Source organism: Ovis aries, chromosome 13, assembly GCF_016772045.2.
Source record: "Ovis aries strain OAR_USU_Benz2616 breed Rambouillet chromosome 13, ARS-UI_Ramb_v3.0, whole genome shotgun sequence".
Lineage (NCBI taxonomy): Eukaryota > Metazoa > Chordata > Mammalia > Artiodactyla > Bovidae > Ovis > Ovis aries.
Genome location: NC_056066.1, coordinates 12,084,298 through 12,105,919, shown reverse-complemented (window position 1 = coordinate 12,105,919; position 21,622 = coordinate 12,084,298). Strand labels below are relative to the sequence as shown.

Below are 21,622 nucleotides of genomic sequence, written 5' to 3'. Positions count from 1 at the left end.
AAGTCTTCTGAGCAGGTGTAGGGGGTGGGAGGTTTCTGGACAGGGGGTGATAAGTCCCAGATAGATGCAACTGGCCTGGAGCATCAGGGCAGGACCTAAAGTTCGGTTTTGTTTTCTCCAAAGTTAGATGATTCAAAGGCCTTTGAGACTGTTGTTTTCTTTTCTAGGCCCAAAGACTCCTTCAATATGTGAACATAAATGGCGGGGGCGGGGGGGGGGGTGCGTGCCACAACACCTACACACCTGATACCTGGTTGGTTTGACCACAAGAGGAGTACTGAATACTGAGGGGGTCGCCAACCTCTAGGATCTAATGTCTGATGATCTGAGGTGGAGCCGATATAATAATAATAGAAATAAACTGCACAATAAATATAACGCACTTGAGTCATCCTGAAACCATCCCTCAGCCTCCTGGTCCATGGAAGAACTGTCTGCCATGAAACAGGTTCCTGGTGCCTAAAAGGTTGGAGACTGCTGCGGTATAGCACAGGGAACTCTACTCAGTACTCTGTAATGACCTGTATGGGAATAGAATCTGAAAAGGAGTATGTATGTGTATAACAGCAGAAACTAGCACATCATTGTGAACCAAGCATACTTCAGTTCCATTCAGTCGCTCAGTCATGTCTGACTCTGCGACCCCATGGACTGCAGCACCCCAGGCTTCCCTGTCCATCACCAGCTCCTGGAACTTGCTCAAACTCATGTTCATCAAGTCGATGATGCCATCCAACCATCTCATCCCCTGTCGTCCCCTTCTCCTCCTGCCTTCAATCTTTCCCAGCATCAGGGTCTTTTCCAATGAGTCAGTTCTTCACATCAGGTGGCCAAAATATTGGAGCTTCAGCATCAGTTCTTCCAATGAATATTCAGGACTCATTTCCTTTAGGATTGACTGGTTGGATCTCCTTGCAGTCCAAGGGACTCTCAAGAGTCTTCTCTAATACCACAGTTCAAAGCATCAATTCTTCAGTAAAAATTCATAAAAAAGGGAGGAGCCCTTGCTCCCAGCAAGACATAGACGCACATATTCGTTCATTCAAGGATTTTGTTGAGTCCTCACTGTCTGCCCAGCACTGTTCAAGACATTGGGAATCCAGCAATGAACAAACAGGAAAAGACACTGTCTTTCATGGGCTTGAATTCTAAAGAGGGGCAGAGATAGGCAAAGTCTATAAATGAATGGTTAAATGTGTTAGGAATGGAGAAGATAAGTACCACTGAGGGAAAAAAAAAAAAAAAACAGCAGAGGAAGGTGGGGACCCTTGTATACATTTTGAGATTTTGAGATTTTTCATATTTGCTGTCAGACAGTGGGACTATGTAAATACAGCTGCTGTTCCCTGCATGCTGACCACAGGCCAGGTGTTGTCCTAAGTATCTCTTGTGTTCTAGCTCAGCCAAATACAGACACATTTTACAGACAAGAAAACAGTCACTTATCCAGGATTACACTTTCCATAAGAGGTGATAGAATAAGGGTTTTGAGTCCCAACAGCCTGGCTTCTGAGTTTGTGCTCATCACTAATACACCCAACTGCCTTCTCACCTGAATGTATTTCTTTCTTATTATTTTCTCTCAACAGTGCCTCAGCTGGCCTAAATCTGTCCCTTCTTCTAGGTGATTATAAATACACCATGTCGTTGGCACACCATAGTTTATCAAGCATTCTACTATTGAGCCTTCAGTATGGTTTCAATTTTTTGGCCTCTGTAAACGCTGCTGCAAAAACCTTTTTGCTTTTTTCTAGTAAGTGGATGCTTTTACTTTCAGTAGGAGGGTTGCTGGATCAAAGTGCACATACATTTTTAAAAAATGTGATAGATACAGTCAGACTAGTTTTTGAATACTCCTAGTCCTTTCTGTCTTAATTCCGTTCTATCTGCAATGATGACGATGCACATTTCCGCCAGCAACAGTGAAATAAGTCTCTTTGCTTTGTCAGTCTCTGAAATATACAGTGACATCAGTCCTTCAGTGTGTATTCCCCTGACTTCTGAGTTTGGACTTTTCTCCATGCAGAGGCGTTCCTCCGTGAATTGTTTTTCAGGTCCTGCAGCCATTTTTCAATTGTGATTTCTTTTCAGATTTTTCTTGTTGCTTAGTCATGTCCAATTCTCTGCGACCGCATGCACTGTAGCCCACCAGGCTCCTCTGTCCATGGGATTTCCTAGATAAGGATACTGGAATGGGTTGCAATTTCCTTCTCCAGGGGATCTTCTCGCCCAGGAATAGAACCCACGTCTCCTGCATTGGTAGGTGGATTCTTTATGGCTAACCCACCAGAGAATCCCTCTTTTGTGATTTTTATCTCCTGATTGTCAATATGGGCTTTCCAAGTGGTGTTAGTGGTAAAGAACCCATCTGCCAATGCAGGAGACAAAGAGAAATAGATTCGATCCTGGGTCGGGAAGATTCCCTGAAGGAGGACATGGCAACCCATTCCAATATTCTTGCCTGAGAAATCCTGTGGACAGAGGAAGGATCCTAGCAGGCTACAGTCCATAGAGTCGCAAAGAGTCGGACATGACTGAAATGACTTAGCATGCACGCATGCACTTATCAGTATGTGGGAAATCTCTGTGTGTTTTGGATACTCTGTATTCTGAATTGGAAGAGTTCTTCCCTAAATCTGTCATTTGTCTATTAACTTTGTTTATGAAATATTTGTCATTATAAAGGCTTTAAGTTCCTGAGTAATAAATTTATCTTTTCTTATTTTCATTCATAGTTACAAAGATTTTCTTGACCCTTTGACTGTTTCATATAATCTCAGATTTTTTTCTAGAAATCTAGGAATGTTGAAAGCCTCTCTTTAATAAGTATCATATAAATTTGTTAATGTTGACTTCATTTACCCATCCAGACAGTACCAGAATGATCTTTCCAGCATGGGTCTGGCGCATCATTCTCTTTTACAAATGTCTTCAGAGGCCTTGTGGCTTCCCTGGTTTGGCTCAGTGGTAAAGAAGCTGCCTGCCAATGCAGGAGACTTGGGTTTGATCCCCTGGGGCAGGAACATCCCCTGGAAGAGGAAATGACAACCCACTCCAGTATTCCTGCCTGGAAAATTCCATGGACGGAGGAGCCTGGCAGGCTACAGGCCATAGGCTTGCAAAACAGTTGGACACAACTTAGTGTCCAACTAAAAGGAAAGAAAGACTCAGTGACTTTGTATCACCTGTCAGATTAACTCTGAGGATGTCTAAGCCCACCCCCCACCCCACACCCGCTCCATGATCTGGCTCCTGCCTGCCTCTGTAGCCTTAGTTTACCCAAAGTTTCCTTGTATTTCACGTTCTAGCTGTACCACACTAATCTGAACGTTCTCTACTCTGATTAATGAAGAGGATATGGTGGCAACAGCTGAGATCTTCCTATCACTCCCAGCTCATGGACCCCCCGGGACATGCTTTGATTTTATTCTGAATTAATTAGATACCCTTTTAAGGAAGCGCTCTGCTATCACAGATACCAACAGTGTTTACCTTTTGAAAAGCAGGAGTATTTTTTTTGTCGGAGTCTCCCTGGTGCTTGACAACTACTGGCCCGGTTTTCCTAGAATAATTTGCTGTCATACTTTAACCTCCTGATGGCGGAGCCTCGTCTTGGCATCCCCTTTGTAGCCGAGATTCTAAGATTTGCAGCCAAGACTTGTTTTGAGCGGATGTGGTGAGGCACGAAGACACAGAAATGACCATCACGAAGGAGGAGGTTCACACGCACAGGTCCCCAGGGACGAGTGGCATGCAGGGCCACGTGCAGAAGCACCAGGTCAGAGGGGCAGCAGGGTCAGAGGGGAGAGCATGGCCAGGAGCCTTTATGGGAGTTTTTGCAGGAAGGAATTGATGAGTCAGGTTAGGTGTGCCGAGTAACCATAGGACGGGGTGGTGGTTTAGTCATTCAGTTGTGTCCAACTCTTTGTGACCCCGTGGGCTGTAGGACTGGATAGCTGAAATAGTCTTGGCAGGCTCTGGGCTACAGTGTCTGACCATGGAGTGATTTGGGGCAGGGGGAATATTGGCTGGTGTGCAAGGCCTTGGCAAAGTAGGCGGCTGGGATGGGGATGGTGCTGTTACTGACTGGTTCTATCTTGAAGCTGTGCTCACAGGACAACGTTTGCTCTCTCCAGGAATCAGCTGACCCTGGAAGGGGCAGAGCAGCCTCTCCAAGGTCAAATCCCCAGATGCCGGAGCATCAAGAATATAGAAAATACTATGACAACGTAAAATTCATGTCCTGTGAATTAGGCACACAATCCCTACTCCTACCCCAGAAGACAAATGGAAAGGACATACAAAGGACCCACCCCACCCCTACTGCCACCGGCATAACTCAATAACATACTCAGCAGAAACCTACCTCTTCTACTGTATCACGTTATTTTTTAAAAAACATTTATTTATTTGGCTGCATTGGCACCTGGGAGTTTTCATTGCAGTGCACCAGGCTCAGTTGCCCCTTGGCATGTGGGATCTTGGTTCCCTGACCAGGGACTGAACCCACATCCCCTGCGTTGGAAGGTGGATTCTTAACCACAGGACCACCGGGGAAGTCCCTGTCTTATTAATCTTTAAAATTACACTCAGCCTAAACATTCACTTTTTTTCTTTAGAAGGTAATGTCAATATAGGGCTTCCCTGATGGCTAAGTGGTAAGAATCTGCCTGCAGTACAGGCGATGTGAGTTTGATCCCTGGGCCAGCAAGATCCCCTGGAGAAGGAGATGGCAACCCACTCCAGTATTCTTGCCTGCAGAATCCCATGGACAGAGGAGCCTAGTGGGCTATAGTCAATGGGGTCGCAAAGAGTCAGACACAACTTACTGACTAAACAACAGCAACTCTGTCAGTATACTCTGTCAGCTAATAAAATGTAGTAACAAGCACTTTACAATCTATAAAAATGACCTATAGATTAATATTTGTATGCTGACTACAATCCCAGTTTTCAGTAATTTAATTTTTCTGTAGTATTTCTAAGTATTAAAACATGACTCTTTTTCTTGGTGCTAAGGAAAAGGGATATAGAGAAGAAGAAAATACAGTCAATTCAGCGGGTAGCATGGGGCTGGCACTGTTACTTCACTGAGAGCTAGTAATGTATGTATCTCCCTACTCCCAACATCTTGGCTCATCTTTAAATTTTTACTTTATTTTTTGGCCACAAAAAAGTGAGTGAGTCCTCTATGTTTTTAAACGACTCATGCAGGCGTGCAGGATCTTAGTCCCCCGATCAGGGACTGAACCCACATCCCCTGCACTGGAAGCTCAGAGTCTTAACCACCAGACCACCAGGAGAGTTCCATCATGGTTTATCTTAAGAGATAATAGGATTTTCTTTTTCTGAATATAGGTGATAATTGCCTGCTGTGTTTCCTCTCCAAACAAAATGAAATATCACGCCATAGAATGTATTACTGTAAATAGGCAACTCAGAGCTGATGACACCCTCTGTCTACAGAGGGGCAATTATTTCCCCAAGGTGGTAAATACAGTCCTCAGGGAGGTGCCATGTCTGGAGGGCTTCTGCTTCATGTAATAGCAGCATGAACTTTTTCTAGATAAGAAGAAGCATTAAAAAAAGAAGAAGCAGCACTGAGGTTTATTAATAGTTAAGGTCTCTGGACTTGGGGCTTCCCCGGTGGCTCAGATGGTAAAGCGTCTGCCTGCAGTGCTGGAGACCCAGATTCAATCCCTGGGCTGGGAAGATCCCCTGGAGAAGGAGATGGCAACCCACTCCAGTATTCTTGCCTGCAGAATTCCATGAACAGAGAGGCCTGATGGGCTATAGTCCATGGGGTCGAAAAGAGTCAAAAACAGCTGAGCAACCTCAGTTTCCTCTCTGGACTTGGAGCCAGCCAACTGCCAAGCTCCATCAAGTGGGGGAGCGGGTGAGGTGGTTTCTGAGGTTCTCTTCCACCTCTGAGATGATTTGTTCTAGTGGCTGAGGAACAATTGTTAGCCCAGAATAAAACAGCAGGAGGATAATCCTCTGGGAAGTGGCCTGGCTTCTGGCACTGCCCGTGGCAGACACTCCCGGTCACCTTTCCAGTTGGCATTGTGGGTGATTCGGGATGTCTTCTGTGTGGCTTGATCTTGAACGGCTCACATGAGTCACACGGAAACCTCTGATCGCTGACTAATTAAGACCCTCCCGGCCTCAAAACACTTTTCCATCTGTTTAGCTTTTGTAGGGAAAAATAATGAAGAAATAATTATGTCGCAGGAAGGCTTGGTTTCTCCCCACGTCCCTAAACAAAATACTGAGTCGAATACAAATATGGAAAGCATGTTGGATTTTTCAGCACTGTGCTCTGGCAGAGGTTGAGGCCACCGTTTTATATCCGTTCTTCTACGACACATTTTTGTCAACCTCTGCCATTCCAGGTTCTGAGCTTGTCCTTGGGGTGGTTCATCTCCTCACGATTTTATGTACCCGGCCAATATTCTTCACCCCACGCGCCCTCCTCTAACTAAACTGCTCTGTTCTCATGCCAGGAATGGGCTCTGGTTTATTCTTGTTTCTGTGTCTCTTATGTTTCTAGAATTTTGTTTTGTTCTCTTTCACTCCATACAAATTCTATCTCTTTAAAAAGCTTGTTCTTACTCCTACGGTCTTCGCTGTTTTTCTCTTCCTTCTGGACTGTGGGAAGTCTTCTAACCGGTAAATAAATACATATGCCTCCTTGTATCTGCCTGTGTTTTCTCCCTCTTTTTTTGCACTTTCTTCCCACCGCACCTTGAGAGAACAGATTGTATGTTAATGTTTCTTCCCAACCCATCCTAGAATGTAGAGTTGCACTTAACTAAATACTACTTATTACCATTTCCTTTTGGGGAGGATATATATTTTTCTTTAATTGGTCGAGATTCAGAAAACTCAGTTTTACAATTGGTTTTGATTTTGACTCCATGCTGAGAGCTGTGCATGAGAAAAAAAAATAAGTCACGAGCCCTCTTTTCCACGTGTTTGCAGTCCAAGAGGGGCACGGGAAGGGAGGGAAAGCTTTCGGGGATGGGGATACAGGAGTGCATAATTGATGTTAATAGATTTTCAGCAGACAGTGCCATCACGGCCAGACAAGGGGTGTTCGTGTCAATAACACAGCCTCCTGTGGGAAACCAGTAACAAGGCAGGCGCAGTAACACTGAAGTAGTTTCTTGAAACTTTTCTCAGCCCGTCTCTTGGGGCCATGAGCCATGAACTGTGCGTTGTCACATTTTAGTCGCAGTGAAATTCTAACTGATCATTATCTCATAAATGAGACCAAATCAGAGTGACATCAAAGATAGTCTCAAGGGTACCGAGTGTAGCCGATCTTTCATTACATCAGAAACAGTACAGGGCAGAGACCCTCTACAAAAGAAGCTCAGCTTTGTTCAGAATGCTAGAACTGTCCTCTCTGTTTATCAAAGATGTAAACTTAACAAGATTTTTTTCTACGTTAGTACTCAGCTTTTGTGTAAAGAAGTGATAAATTGATAAGAAAAAACTGGGGGGAAATGTCAGAAGATGACACCAGTGTAGAAAGCATTCACCTCCCTGCTTTGTCTGGAGTGTTCGTGATTTGATGGGGTGATAACTCTGAGGTTCACAGGTAACTTTTAAATCAGCGTTGTACTTAGGATGTTTTGGCAGCTTTGTATTTTACTGGCTGTCTAACAGTGACCGCTGTGAAAGCCTTGACCGGCCCGCTTCTGCAATCCTTTAACAAAGAGGCAGGATTGGAAGTTAGGGACTCCCGATTCTTACGCTGGGTCTTGTTTAAAGTATCGTTAAGACTTTGACTTTATTTTTTAGAGCAGCTTCAGGTTTAAACTGAAGTTGAGAGAAAAGTGCAGATTTCCTATATATTACCCTGACACAGGCATCACCTCTGCTATTGGCAACATCATTCTCTAGAATGGGCCATTTTATCCAAAGATGAACCTGTATTGGCCCATCATAATCACTCAAAGTTTATAGTTTACCTTAGGGTTCACTCTTGGTGGTGTACATTCTATGGGATTGAACAAGTGTTTAATGACATGTATCCATCATTATCGGAGCTTCCCAACTGGCACTAGTGGTAAAGAACCCACCTGCCCACGCAGGAGACGAGGGACATGTAGGTTCTATCCCCGGGTTGGGAGGATCCCCTGGAGGAGGGCATGGCAACCCACTCTGGTATTCTTGTCTGGAGTATCCCATGGACAGAGGAGCCTGGCGGTCTACAGTTGATAGGGTCGAACAGAGTCGGACACGACTGAAACGACTTGGCATGCATCCATCATTATCATATCAAAGGAGAAGGGGGCGGCAGAGGATGAGATGGTTAGATAGCATCGCTGACTCATGGACATGAATTTGATATTCCCTGGTGGCTCAGATGGTAAAGAATCCACCTGCAATGAAGGAGACCAGGGTTCGATCCCTGGCTTGGGAAGATTCCCTGGAGAAGGGAGTGGCTCCCCATTCCAGTATTCTTGCCTGGGGAGTTCCATGGACAGAGGAGACTGGTGGGCTATAATCCACGGGGTCACAAAGAGTTGGGACATGACTTAGCAACTAAACAACAACAACAAAACTGAGTATTTTCACTGCCCTAGAAATCCTGGGCTCAACGGTTCATAGACTGCCCCTCCCTGCAACAGCCGTACTTTTGCCCTTTCCAGAACGTTGTAGGGGTGGAGTCAGACAGTATGTAGCCTTTGCATATGGACTTCTTTCATTAGGAATATGCATTGTATGGTTCTTCCGTGTCTTATTATGGCTTGATAGCTCATTTCTTTTTACTCTGGATTTCTTAGCTCCCGCTGTGTGACTGGAGGCAAGTACCTTATCCTGATCTTACATTGGTTAAGCGACGGGATTGAACTTGAGTTTCTTTTTCTTCATGTTTGTCTTTGCAGCTTACACTAAAACTTCTTCATTTCAGGAATGTTTCTAATATGCAGAAGTCTAGTTCCCGAAACAAAACCAGTAAAATGTGTCATGATCAGACAGAGCGTAGAGTTTGGAATAATTAACCCAATATCTAAATGCAGCTCAAGGGCAACTCCCAACGAAAGCAGGGTTGTAAACTCAAACATCTAAAGAGACGAAGAGGGTGTGCAGTTTTTACTGTGTGTCAAATTCTCTCCAGACACCGTAGCGTCATGCAACAGGTTTTGCCCTAAAGAGACCAGATGTACATAAAGAATATTTTGTCGTCAGCTATTCCTGATTTCAGGAATAATTTCCTAAAATCCAAAGCTTTATTCCTTACTTTTGGCTTTGCTTTATATTCTTGGATCTCAAAAGAAGACATAACTTTGGTGATTTATTCAAGCCCTCTCTATTTATATTGTTATGTAGTTGCTAGGTCGTGTCCAACTCTTTGCAACCCCATGGACTATATATGGCCCACCAGGCTTCTCCGTCCATGGGATTTACCAGGCAAGAATACTGGAGTGGGTCACCATTTCCTTCTCCAGGGGATCTTCCCGACCCAGTGGTCAAACCTGTGTCTCATTCTTGACAGGCAGTTTCTTCACTACGGAGCAACCTGGGAAGCCCTCTCAATTTAGAGATATTATAAAGTGAGTGAAGTCACTCAGTCGTGTCCAACCCTCAACGACCCCATGGACTGCAGCCTTCCAGGCTCCTTCATCCATGAGATTTTCCAGGCAAGAGTACTGGAGTGGGGTGCCATTGCCTTCTCTGGATATTATAGGGCTATAGCAGAAATACATGAAGTGTCATCTAGTGATATTAATTTTAAAAAGTGTTTCTCAAACATCAGAGTCCCTTAGAGGGCATGTTGAAACATAGATTGCTGGCCTGGCTCCCTGAGATTCTTGCTCTGTGAGTTTGGGATGGAGTCCGAGAAACTACATTTCTTCTTCTAAAATATTTTATATTTTAATCAGAGGATAATTGCTTTACAGTGTTAGTTTCTGTTGTACAAGAATGTGAATCAGCTGTATGTATACATATATCCCCTCCCTCTTGAGACTCCCTCCCACCCTCCCCTCCCACCCTTCTAGTCATCACAGAGTACCAAACTGAGCATCCCGTGCTATTCAGCTGCTTCCCACTCGCTGTCTGTTTCATGCCTGGCAGTGTATATGTGCAGGCTAAGTCGCTTCAATCGTGTCCGACTCTTTGGGACCCTGTGGACTGTAGCCCATCAGGCTCTTCTGTCCATGGGGATTCTCCAGGCAAGAATACTGGAGTCAACTGCCATTTCCTCCTCCAAGGGATCTTCCCAACCCAGGGATCAAACTTGCTTCTCCTGAGTCTCCTGCATTGGCAGGCGGATTCTTGACAGCTGAGCCACCAGGGAAGCCCAGTACGGTATATAGGTCAATGCTAATCTCTCAGTTCGTCCCACCTTCCTCTTTACCCACTGTGTCTACAAGTCCCTTCTCTGTGTCTGCGTCTCCATTCCTGCCCTGCAGATAGATCATCAGTACCGTTTTTATAGATTCCACGTATATGTGTTAAAGTTTCTGCATTTTTAACAAAAGTTTCTGGGTGATACTGTTGTTGCTGATTTGTGGACCACATCTTGAGAACCATTGTTTTGAAATAATTCCTTCTCAGACCAAATGAGAGAACTTCTTTTCTTTTTAGGTGAAAATCTTCCAAATGCAGTTAGATTTTTTTTTTTTTCTACTTGAAGTTCAGCCACCGGATGGATAGTCTCTAAAACTCTGCCTTCAACCCCGCCCCTACTCTGGCTTGGCTCAATGCCTGTGATGAAGACACTTTGCTGAAATTACAATACAATGAGACAGAAGCATATACACATATTATGGATGCACAGAGAACAGTGAATAGTTTTAACCAGCTTTTAAATTTGCCCTTTCTAGCTACTGCCCTTTATCAGAAGCTTTAGGGATAAATGTAGTTAGCATACACTTTCCTTTTTGGGGGTTCTAATTCCCCAAATACTTTCTTGAGCTCAGTGTTGATTCTCATTGGATAATAGTGGGATTGTCATCTGGATGGAAAAACCCCACAGTATAGTTTCTCTAAGTGGATATTGAAATTAATTTGGAAGTATGAGAATTTCTTTAGGCATACTCTGATCTTGTGATCAATTCAGTGATCCTAGAAATGTGATCTAAAAATTTATAAAAGTGTTCTGTGCTTCACATACTTATAACATCCCAATAACTTATTAAATTCTTTAAGCAAAATTAACTCTGTTAAATTGGAAAACTTGCATGTGTCTGGTTTTTTTTTTTTTTTTTACAGTTAAAAAAATTTTTTTGAAGTAGATTTACAATGTTGTGTTAGTTACAGGTGTACAGCAAAGTGATTCAGTTATATCCATGCATATATCCATTCTTTCTCAGATTCTTTTCCCATATAGATTATTAGAGGGTATTGAGTAGAGTTCCCTGTACTCTACAGTAGGTCCTTGTTGATTATCTCTTATACGTGTGTGTGTGTGTGTGCTAAGTCTCTCAGTCGTGTCTGACTCTTTGTGATCCCATGGACTGTACCCCTTCAGATTCCTCTGTTCATGGGATTCTCTAGGCAAAAATACCAGAGTGGGTTGCATGCCCTCCTCCAAGAGAATCTTCCCGACCCCGGAATCAAACCCAGGTCTCCTGCATTGGCAGGCAGGTTTTTACCACTAGTGCCACCTGGGAATCCCTATTTTACACATAATAGTGTGTATGTGTTGGGTTTTGCTCAGCTGGTGAAGAATCTGCCTACAAAGCAGGAGACCTGGATTCGATCCGTGGCTTGGGAAGGTCCCCCTGGAGAAGGGAAAGGCTACCCACTTCAGTATTCTGCTCTGGAGAGTTTCATGGACTGTATCGTCCATGGGGTCACAAAGAGTCGGACACGGCTGAGCGCCTTTCACTTTCATTTTCATATATGTGTTAATCCCAGTCTCTAATGTGTCCGTCCCTGCTGCGTTCATTTCTTAAAGCTGGGCTAAGCAGGTTGTTCTCTGTCATGTACTTGTTCAGCTGTGGTTTTCTTACAAGTGAAAGGGAAGATCACAGGAACTCAGAACAAGACAAAGAAAGAAAACAATCACAAGTTCAAGGACTCCCACATTGAAGATGATTTTCTCTTACAGAAAATAAAGACCACCCCTAACCCCAAATGGTTGAATCATGCTTTTGTGGGCTGTGTGTGTGGAAAATACTGTTTTTTAAAAATTGAAAGTACAGTTGATTTACGGTGTTGTGATAGTTTCCAGTGCCCAGCATACTGTGTGTTTTGATTCCAACAGAAAGCCAAACCCTTGATGACGGAGTTCTTGGTGAAGTCTACCATCATCTCCCGTTACGCCTTCACCACAGTTGCGTGTAGGATGCTCAACAGAGGGTCTGGGGACCAGGAAGTCACGTTTCAGATGCAGATTCCAGCTGCAGCTTTCATCACCAACTTCACTGTGTAGGTGAACCCTGGAATGAAGATTTCTCTGTAGAGTGGTCAGGGGGAGCCTGAGATGCTGTGAGGACCACAGTCTTTGACCCTGAGAATATATACATTCTCAACCCACAGGACTGTCCCTGGGAAAGAAGGTGGATTCCCTCCCCTGTGCCTTCTTCTTTGCATCCCCATTTCCCCTTTCCTCCTTTTTATTGTCTCTTCTTTCGTCCCATTCCTCTCTTCTTTCCTTCCCTTCATTTCCTCTTTCTTTCCCTCCAACAGATGGCTCCCCACCCCAGGCCAGGCACACTTCAAGGTGATTGGTCTACTTCTTTGAAAAAGATGAGTGTTGCTCTGCTCTAGAAATTCCTCTGGGGAGAAACAAATAAGCAAACAGATGAATAATGAGATTGCCTTCAGACAGTAGTGAGTGCCATAGAGACGACAAGTAGGATTGAGGGGCTCTTTTAGGTCGGGGAGTTGGGGAGGTGGCTCAGGGGAGTCAGTGTTGAAGCTGACATCTGAAGGACCAGCCAGCATGATAAGCCTTTGATAACTAGATACCATACATTTCTTCTTTTCACCTGAACTAAGAGGTAAAGAGATGCAAAATAGGTGTGTGGGTTTAATGTTAGGTCTGGGCAGGATTCCAGTTGGTGCATCTTCTTGGAAGTTTGTTTGAGCAGGTCTTTTGTGTTCCTCCTGGAGAATCAGAGACACCATGGGTTGGCTCTTAACACGTGGACCTGTTGAAATTTGCCCCAGAACGAAATGAGTGATGCAAGGGTAGTGCCCTAGTCTGGAATGCATTCCCAGTGCATATCCAAGAGGCAAACAAAAATATTTTCTAGGGTTGTCATGGTTATGAGATCCGTGCTTGAGTTTGTCTTGGCAAGCTGGCAGCACAGCTGTCTCTCTTTTTTTCTTTTCAATTAAAGATTTTATTTTGTATTGTGGTATAGCTGGTTAACAATGCTGTGATAGTTTCAGGAGAACAGTGAAGGGACTCAGCCATATATATGCATGTATCCATTTTCCCCCAAACTTTCCTCGCATCCAGGCTGCAAAATAACGTTGAACAGAGTCCCCGGTGCTATACACTAGGTCCTTGTTGGTTATCCAGTTTTAATACAGCAGCATGTACATGTCCCCTCCAAACTCCCTAACTTCCTCCTCCCATCTCTCCCCCCCGACGTCTGTAAGTTCATTCTCTTAAGTCAACACAGCTGTCTCTTGTGTTTCAGGCTTATTGGAGACACTGTGTATCAGGGAGAAATTACAGAGAGAGAAAAGAGAAATGGTGATAAGGTAAAAGAGAAGAGGAATAAAACCATAGAAGATAATGGGTAAGTACCATTGAATTCCCTTGTGGCTCAGACGGTAAAGCGTCTGCCTACAATGCAGGAGACCCGGGCTCCAGTCCCTGGGTGGGGAAGATCCCCTGGAGAAGGCAATGGCACCCCACTCCAGTATTCTTGCCTGGAAAACCCCATGGACGGAGGAGCCTGGTGGGCTGCAGTCCAAGGGGTCGCAAAGAGTCGGACACGACTGAGCGACACATTTCACGTCACTTCACCACTGAATTCAGGAATTAAAAGTCCACTACAGCCAAGTGTCAAGTTTTCTACCTCTTCGACTTCTCATCTTGTTTTCACCCTGTTTCAAGGATTTATCTTTTTATTTTTACCATATTAATAATCTATAATATAACTGGTTAACAATACAGTAGCTAAGGGTTTATGATCAAAAGTCCACTCACCCCCATTCCGCAGTTCTCATGTCCTAGAAAGATCCACTTCTGATATTTCTGTAATTTTATGGTGGTTACCTCCCTTATTCTAAATATCATGGTTGTTGCTCTTGTTCAGTCACTTAAGTCATGTCCAACTCTTCGTGACCCCATGAACTTCAGCACACCAGGCTTCCCTGTCCTTCACTATCTCCCAGAGTTTGCTCAGACTCACGTTAATTGAGTCAGTAGTGCCGTTCAACTGTCTCATCCTCTGTTGCGCCCTTCTCCTCTTGCCCTCAATCTTTGCCAGCTTCAGGGTCTTTTCCAGTGAGTCAGCTCTTCTCATCAGGTGGCCAAAGTATTGGAGCTTTATCTTCAGCATCAGTCTTTCCAATGAATATTTCCTTTAGTATTGTCTGTTTTGATCTCCCTGCTCTCTGAGCGACTCTCAAAAGTCTTCCCCAGCACCACAATTTGAAAGCATCAATACTTCAGCACTCAGCCTTCTTTATGGCCCAACTTTCACATCTGTACATGACTGTTGGAAAAACCATAACTTTGACTATAGTCTTGCTTTTTAAAAATTTTCTTGATAAAAATCAGATGTTTATTGTTGATTCTCTGCTGTGAAGACAGAGGATTCAGCAGATTTATAATCCTCCCACTTCCTCTCTGCATTCCAAATTTTTGTATTATTTCTTTTTCTTCTTCAGTATAAGCAGAATTATACCATCCTGGATGAGCTCTGTTATCTTCAATGGTAGTATTCTCTCTCCTGCATGTCACCCGAGCTTTTCTTTTCCTACTTAATCTTTTACTTTTGTGTTGTCAGAATTATCAACATTTAAATTCAGATCTGTCATGGTATTTGAATTCTTTGTCTATAAACTGAATCCAAACATTGAAGACCAATAAGTCAATTCACTTTGAATGACTGTAAATAACATTAACTGCAGAGCCACCTAGTATACTGAGATTTGTTTCCTTCTCTGCTAGACCAGTTGAAAAAATTATCTGTTCCTTTTGAAGAAAAACGATCACAGGATCTAGAGAAAATGGTGTGGGCTTTATGAGGATTATTATTATTGTTTTTTACACTTCACAGATTGTTCAGAATCATGCCATGTTATGTTTAGTTGGATCACAGATTTATTTTGGCCACGCCTCGTGTGGTATGTGGGATCTCAGTTCCTGGACCAGGGATCAGACCGGCAGCCCTGCATTGGCAGTGCGGAGTATTAACCACTGGGCCGCCAGGGAAGGCCCTGTGTGTTTTTCTTTGAGGTCACCTGTGTCAGTCCTCTTCCCCTCTGCCCCCTCAGGTCTGCGTCAGGGAGAAAGAAATAGAAGAGTTCCATGGTCTTTGAAGTCTCTGCTCTTCAGGATTCATAGGACCCATGTAGCCTTCCTCTAGTGCAGGCGTTTGCTTCTCCTCCCAAAGCTAAATTCTAGTTTTTCTTTCTAATGTCGACTGAAAAAGTCATGCACAACCTGGAAGCTGAGGATTATGTTTTCTTGGAGGCATTTTTGAGGACTATAGCCCTGGAGACCATCTCTCAGGCAGCTCTGAGGGACTGTTCCAGAGAGATAAGGGAGGACTAGGATACGGAGGAGGTTCTACCGAAAAAATAAATGTAGTCGAACATCAGAACATGACTGCTAATCAGAAAAAAATCCAGATGTCTCAGGTGAATGGTTTTAGTGCTTTTCTGCGTATGGGAAGGTATGAGAGTCTGGGCTCATTGAAACGAGTCCTTAGGTATGCACCTTAAGTACCTAGAACTAGAACCTATAACTAACTATAGGTCAGGCTCCCATTTCCCTCCATCCTGAAGCCCCTCAGGGTGCATCGTGGGGACGGCTGCAGTGGCTGGTGGCTTGCTGGTAGGGAATGCTGAGGGTTCTCACTCACAGCACTTGGCTGGGACCGTCTTGGACTTGAGGGCACCTGGCTTTCTCCAATCCCCCGTCACCTTTTCTCTTCCTTCCAGGGAGAAGGGGACAGAGACATTCAGAGCTTCTGCGGTGCTTCCCAGCAAGGACAAGGCTGCCTTCCTCCTGAGTTACGAGGAGCTCCTGCAGAGACGGCTGGGGAAGTACGAGCACGTGGTCAGCGTGCGACCCCAGCAGCTGGTGGGGCGGCTGACGGTGGAGGTGACCGTGCTGGAGAGGTCAGGCATCGCGGAGCTGGAGGTGCTGGGGCTGCAGAACAGCCGGCAGAGGGGCAGTGGCCGGGGCCCAGGTGAGAGGTGCTGGCGGGTGCGCTCAGGTGTCCCGGCGTTAGAGCAGATGGTGCCCCCGCCGTCCAGGCCCAGGGTGAAGCAAGGGTCTGAAGGACAGCAGCCAAGCAGACACAGTGCCCTGTGCATTTTCAAAGACAATTTATTCCTTTGGCTGCATCGGGTCTTGATTGCAGTTCAGGGGATCTTTTGCGGTGGCACACAGACTCTCTAGTTGTCCTGAGGCATGTGGGATCTTAGTTTCCTGACCAGGGAGCAAACCCATGTCCTCTGCATTGCAAGGCAGATACTTTACCATTGGACCAGCAGTAAAGTCCCAATAATGCCTTTTTTTTAAGCCATGCTCTATCAGGAGATTTTACAATGTTCTAATCATCTCTCACGGTTGTGTCATTTCTGGGAATCTACCCTTGGTGAGACATCTAAAATGTTGGGATGGTTATATATACGAATGTGTTTGATAATGTTTGTAGTAGCAAAAGCATTCCTTCATCCTAAATATTCAAGTACATGGATGTGATTAGTAAATTGGGGTTGTAAAAATAATTCGTCATATAATAAGGAAAAAAGAGACACATTTGTGTGTACACTTTAATGTTAAATGGTAACTGTGAAGCTGGCCAAAGACCAGGAAGTCATATAAAATCATCATTTATGGGTGAGGGATGACGGGTCATTTTCTAATACTGTTTTATTTTACCTTATTTTTAAATACTGTATTATCAAATCAAACATTTAACATTAACATAAACATCTAAATAATGTGCTATATTCTTTCTAAAATTAGAGAAAAATATGTACTGGAAATTTGATTTAGACACAGACATTTGTGTTCATCAGCAGGATCTCTTAATTTGAGTTTTTCTTAGTTTTAATTTTTTAAAGTTAACTAATTAATTAATTTTGGACTGTGCTAGGTCTTCATTGCTTCGTGTGGGCTTTATCTAGTTGTGGTACTTGGATTTCTCTTGTAGATGGTAAACTCTAGGGTGAGCGGACTTCAGTAGTTGCTCCTTGAGGGTTTAGTTGCCCCAGGGAATGTAGAATCTTCATTCCGGGTCCAGGTATTGAACCCATGTCCTCTGGATTGGCAGGCGGGTTCTTAACCACTGGACCACCAGGGAAGTCCCCTCATATTTTAATTTTTTAAGTAGCACTCTTTGCTGAGATGATCATGAAAAATTCGATCTAATTTAATTGCTATATTAACGTCAACTAATAGTTCACTTGCATTTGGCCTCATCCTAAATATATCTGTAAGGTCTAATGTCAAGTTGGATAACGAAAGAGATGTGCCCCCCAAATTGCACCAGGGTTAAAATGACAAGACTTTGGGTACCTGTGATGCTGAGGTCAGGGAAAGGCTGAGTGATAAGAGATCACAGAAAACGCAGAACCTGAGTTCAACCTCTGTGACTGCAAGGAGGGTGCCGAGTCGCCCAAGAAGCCTTCTTGAACGAGAATATTTACGGGTGAGTTTGCAAGGAAGCAAGAGAAATGAGTTGACACAAGGAATGAGAGAATGTCGTTTATCTTACTTGAGGCGAAAATAGTGAAGACCTGGAGCTGTTGGTGGGAAGAGTAAACGGTATGGAACCTAGTTGTGCCCCCGGCACGCAGTTCAGTGAACGATTCTGGATGAGAGAGGTAGTTTGCTCTCAAAGACTGGAACATGGATGCAGGTCTTTGTTAGTCTGTCCAGATCTCATCAAAAAGTTAAAGATATTGTCAAGAGACCTGACATTCAGAAATGATATGAGATAAAAGACATCATTCTTAGATCATTGAGGTCACCATGGGTAGGGTTAATGGATTTGTGATCAGTTAAGAGTTAATATCCTTGAAAAAGATGCCTTGGGCCCTGTGAGACTCAGCTTACACATCTGTAAATAAGGATTATAACCGTCTCTCAGGGTCATTGAGAAGCTTTCGTGCCGAGTAAAATCTCAATCATCATCATTATTACAGTTCCCTTCTGTTTAGTTTTTCCTCTGCAAATCGTATCTCTCCTATTAGATCATAAATGATTTTGAAACAGGATTTTGTCAGATTAACCTTTGTCGCCTTGTAATAGTTTTTTAAAAAAATATTTATCATTTATTTATTTAGCTTCATCCAGTCTTAATTGTGGCATGTGGGATCTTAGTTCCCAGACCGGGGATGGAACCAAGGCCCCCTATATTGGAAGCATGGAGTCTTAGCCACTGGACCACCAGGAAAGTCCCTCCGTACTGTATTAAACACTATGCCTTTTAAAGAGTAGATAGCTGATTAGGTGTCTGCAAAGTAGAGAAGAAAGGGGAAAAAAGAAACGAAAAAAATACACACCTAAACTAATAACAAAGAATGTTTTAAAATTTCATTTTTTCCTAATCATAATTGATCAGGAAATTATCCCGCATGGGAAGGATGGTCATCTTGCTGTAGAAATGAAGTGCCTTGTGTCCTGCTGGGTTCAGAACCACCATGCCTCTTCCGAGATGTGTCTGTGTGGTGGTGTGTGGGTCGTCCTGTAAGGGGTAGGTCTGAATCCTGATGGTTGTTTGTAAAGTTTCTCACTGCTTATCAGCAGGGCCTGTGGGAATCTCTGCAGAATGTTTCCAGACCATTGATCTCCTGGGAATTTGTTTATTTTTAAGAAAATTGTTTTCCTGGCTCTTTGCACCAGACCAGATATCTGGCCTTACAGAGCAAGAGATCTCACAGGCCGTTCCCTGGGCCAGGTGCGGTGGACTGGGGCCCTTTTTGCTCCTCAGTCAGTCCAGAGCTCAGCTGCCTCTGTTCCTGCAAAATAGCCGCTTCAGGAAGGAGCCAGAGGCACAGGATACTGTGATTGTGCCTGGATGTTGTTGCGTGTGTTCTGAAAGCACCCGGGCAGAGACGCAGCTAGAATAGAACTGAGACCAGGACGTGGGCTGCAAGCGACTGGAGCCAGCACAGGCCTCTGAGGTCAGACTTCTGGATGCTCTCTGAGCAAACCTCTATCCACTGGACCTGCTGATATCGTTAGGGAAGCAGTTCTAGATAAGAATGACCGTGTGCTAGCTACTAGACTCAGCTTGTGCACACCAGACTTCTAGGACAGCCCTCCCTGGGAGCTTTTGTAAAATACTTAGGGTGTGAATTCAGATTCCATGTCTCCCCCTAGGTCCATAAAAAGAAGAAAAAGCCTAAAAGCTGTGGAACCTACTTTTGCCTCAGTTTCCCTGTCTGATGTGTTGGGCCCATGGCTATTGAACCATAAATGAATGAACTTTGTCTCAGTGTGAAAGCCAATGCTGTGAGATGTAATTTGCAAGTCTACTTTCTGGATTCTACTTTCTGGATTATTAAAGCAGTTAACTTGTGTGTGTGGTTCAAACTCTAACAGGTTACAAATTGGTGTTCCGTGCAAGACCACACTCTCTCTGTCTCCCGTCACCCTGCTTCCTGCTCTCTCAGTAACTTGATGATTTGGAGGCTCAATGGAACAGGAGTATTTCAAATTAATTCTTTTCTGGAACATCCCTGGATGTCTGACGATCTTAAGTTATAACCTGGATAAATATTCCACCTATGTGATTGGTTTAAAGCTGTTTACTTCACTCTCTAGGTTAAAATCTCAAACTTCTTGTGGTCCTATGGCACCTGAATCACTGCCCTTTCCATGATTAAAAAAAAAAAAAAAAACACCAAAAAAACAAAGCAAAACAAAAAACTAGTTGGAGCCATAAAATTTTCTTTTATGATCAGATCCCTGATGGCTCAGAGTAAAATAAAATGAGATAAACAATATTAGAAATAAGGTACCTTGCCTTTTTCACCTCCTTTAGCTTTATATCAGTGATGCTCAAATCTGGCTATACCCTAGAGTCTCCTGGAGAGGTTAAAAAAAAAAAAAAAAAAAACAGATGACTGAATCCTCACTCAAACACTTGAATTAGAATTTACCCGGGTTGAGGCCTTGATAACTGTATTTTGAGGTGTGATATTCTGAGTCTATTCTACGAGAAACTGAAAATTTTATGAATGCTTTTAAGTTATTTATTTGTAATGCTCGAGAATAATGCTCAGAATTTTTCCTACCACTAAACAGATGTGGCTCTGTGACTTGCATAGTCTATCCTTTATATTCTTTGCCTATTTCTTTTTAAAATTTTTGCTTATTTACTTTTGGCTTTGCTAAACCTTCATGGCTGTGTTTGGCTTTCTCTGGTTGTGGTGAATGGGGTCTAGTGGTGGTGTCCGGGTTTCTCGTTGCTGTGGCTTCTCTTGTTGTGGAGCATGGGCTTTAGGCATGCGGTTTGCAATAGCTGCGGCTCACCAGCTTAGTCGTTCCGGGGCATGTGGGATCTTCCCAGACCAGAGATTGCACCCTTGTTCCCTGCATTGGCAGGCAAATTCTTAACCACTGGACCACCAGGGAAGTCCTGTTCTTTGCTCTTTTAAAAAAGCAGTTTTATTGAGGCTGAGCATAAGATTGACTCATTTTAAGTCTTGTAACTCAGTGGTTTTTGTACACTTGCAAAGTTGCGCAACCATCAGCCCAATCCAAGTTTAGAACATTCCTATCACCCCGAAAAGATGTTTGTGCCTCTTTGCAGTCACTCCCTGTTCCAACCTCAGCCCCAGGCAACCACTAATCCACTTTCTGTCTCTCTTCAGACAGCTGCATTTTTCAAAGCACCCCAGGTGGTTTTGACAGTTGGTAAATGTTAGGAGCCTTACTTTGGGCCTCCCAGCAGAATGTATGGACATGAACTCTGTTAGGATCCTGACCTATAGAAGCAGCTTTTTTAGATGAATTACTGTTATTCATTAATTTTTAACCATTTAAAAAAGTTGGAGTATGGTTAATTTACCACGTTGTGTCACTCCGGTGCACAATGAAGTGACTCAGTTACACGCACACGTGTATCTATTTTTTCAGACCCTTTTCCCTTATGTACTGTGTGAGCTTAGCCGCTCAGTCGTGTCTGACTCTTTGCGACCCCACGGACTTTAGCCAGCCAGGCTCCTCTGTCCATTGAATTCTCCAGGAAATAACACTGGAATGGGTTGCCATTCCCTTCTCCAGGAGATCTTCCTGGCCCAGGGATCAAACTGGGGTCTCCTGTATTGCTGGCAAGTTTTTTACTGTCTGAGCCACCAGGGAAGCCCGTATATAGTAGTATATGTTAATCCCAGACTTCTAATTTATTTCTTCCTTTATGTCTTCTTACCCCACCTTTCCCCCTTTGGTAACCCTGAATTTGTTTTCCATGTCTGTGGGTATATTTCTGGTTTGTATGTAAGTTCACTT

General features: G+C 43.8%; 1 protein-coding gene across 1 annotated transcript in view; it reads left to right on the top strand.

The window, feature by feature from the left end:
• Positions 1-21,622, top strand: part of ITIH5 (inter-alpha-trypsin inhibitor heavy chain 5) — an 85,777-nt gene that overhangs the window by 13,624 nt on the left and 50,531 nt on the right. Inside the window, exons 3-5 of the mRNA XM_004014177.6 lie at positions 12,227-12,390; positions 13,614-13,715; positions 16,093-16,343. Coding sequence (XP_004014226.3) covers positions 12,227-12,390; positions 13,614-13,715; positions 16,093-16,343 — 517 coding nt within the window. The remainder of the gene's footprint in view (positions 1-12,226; positions 12,391-13,613; positions 13,716-16,092; positions 16,344-21,622) is intronic.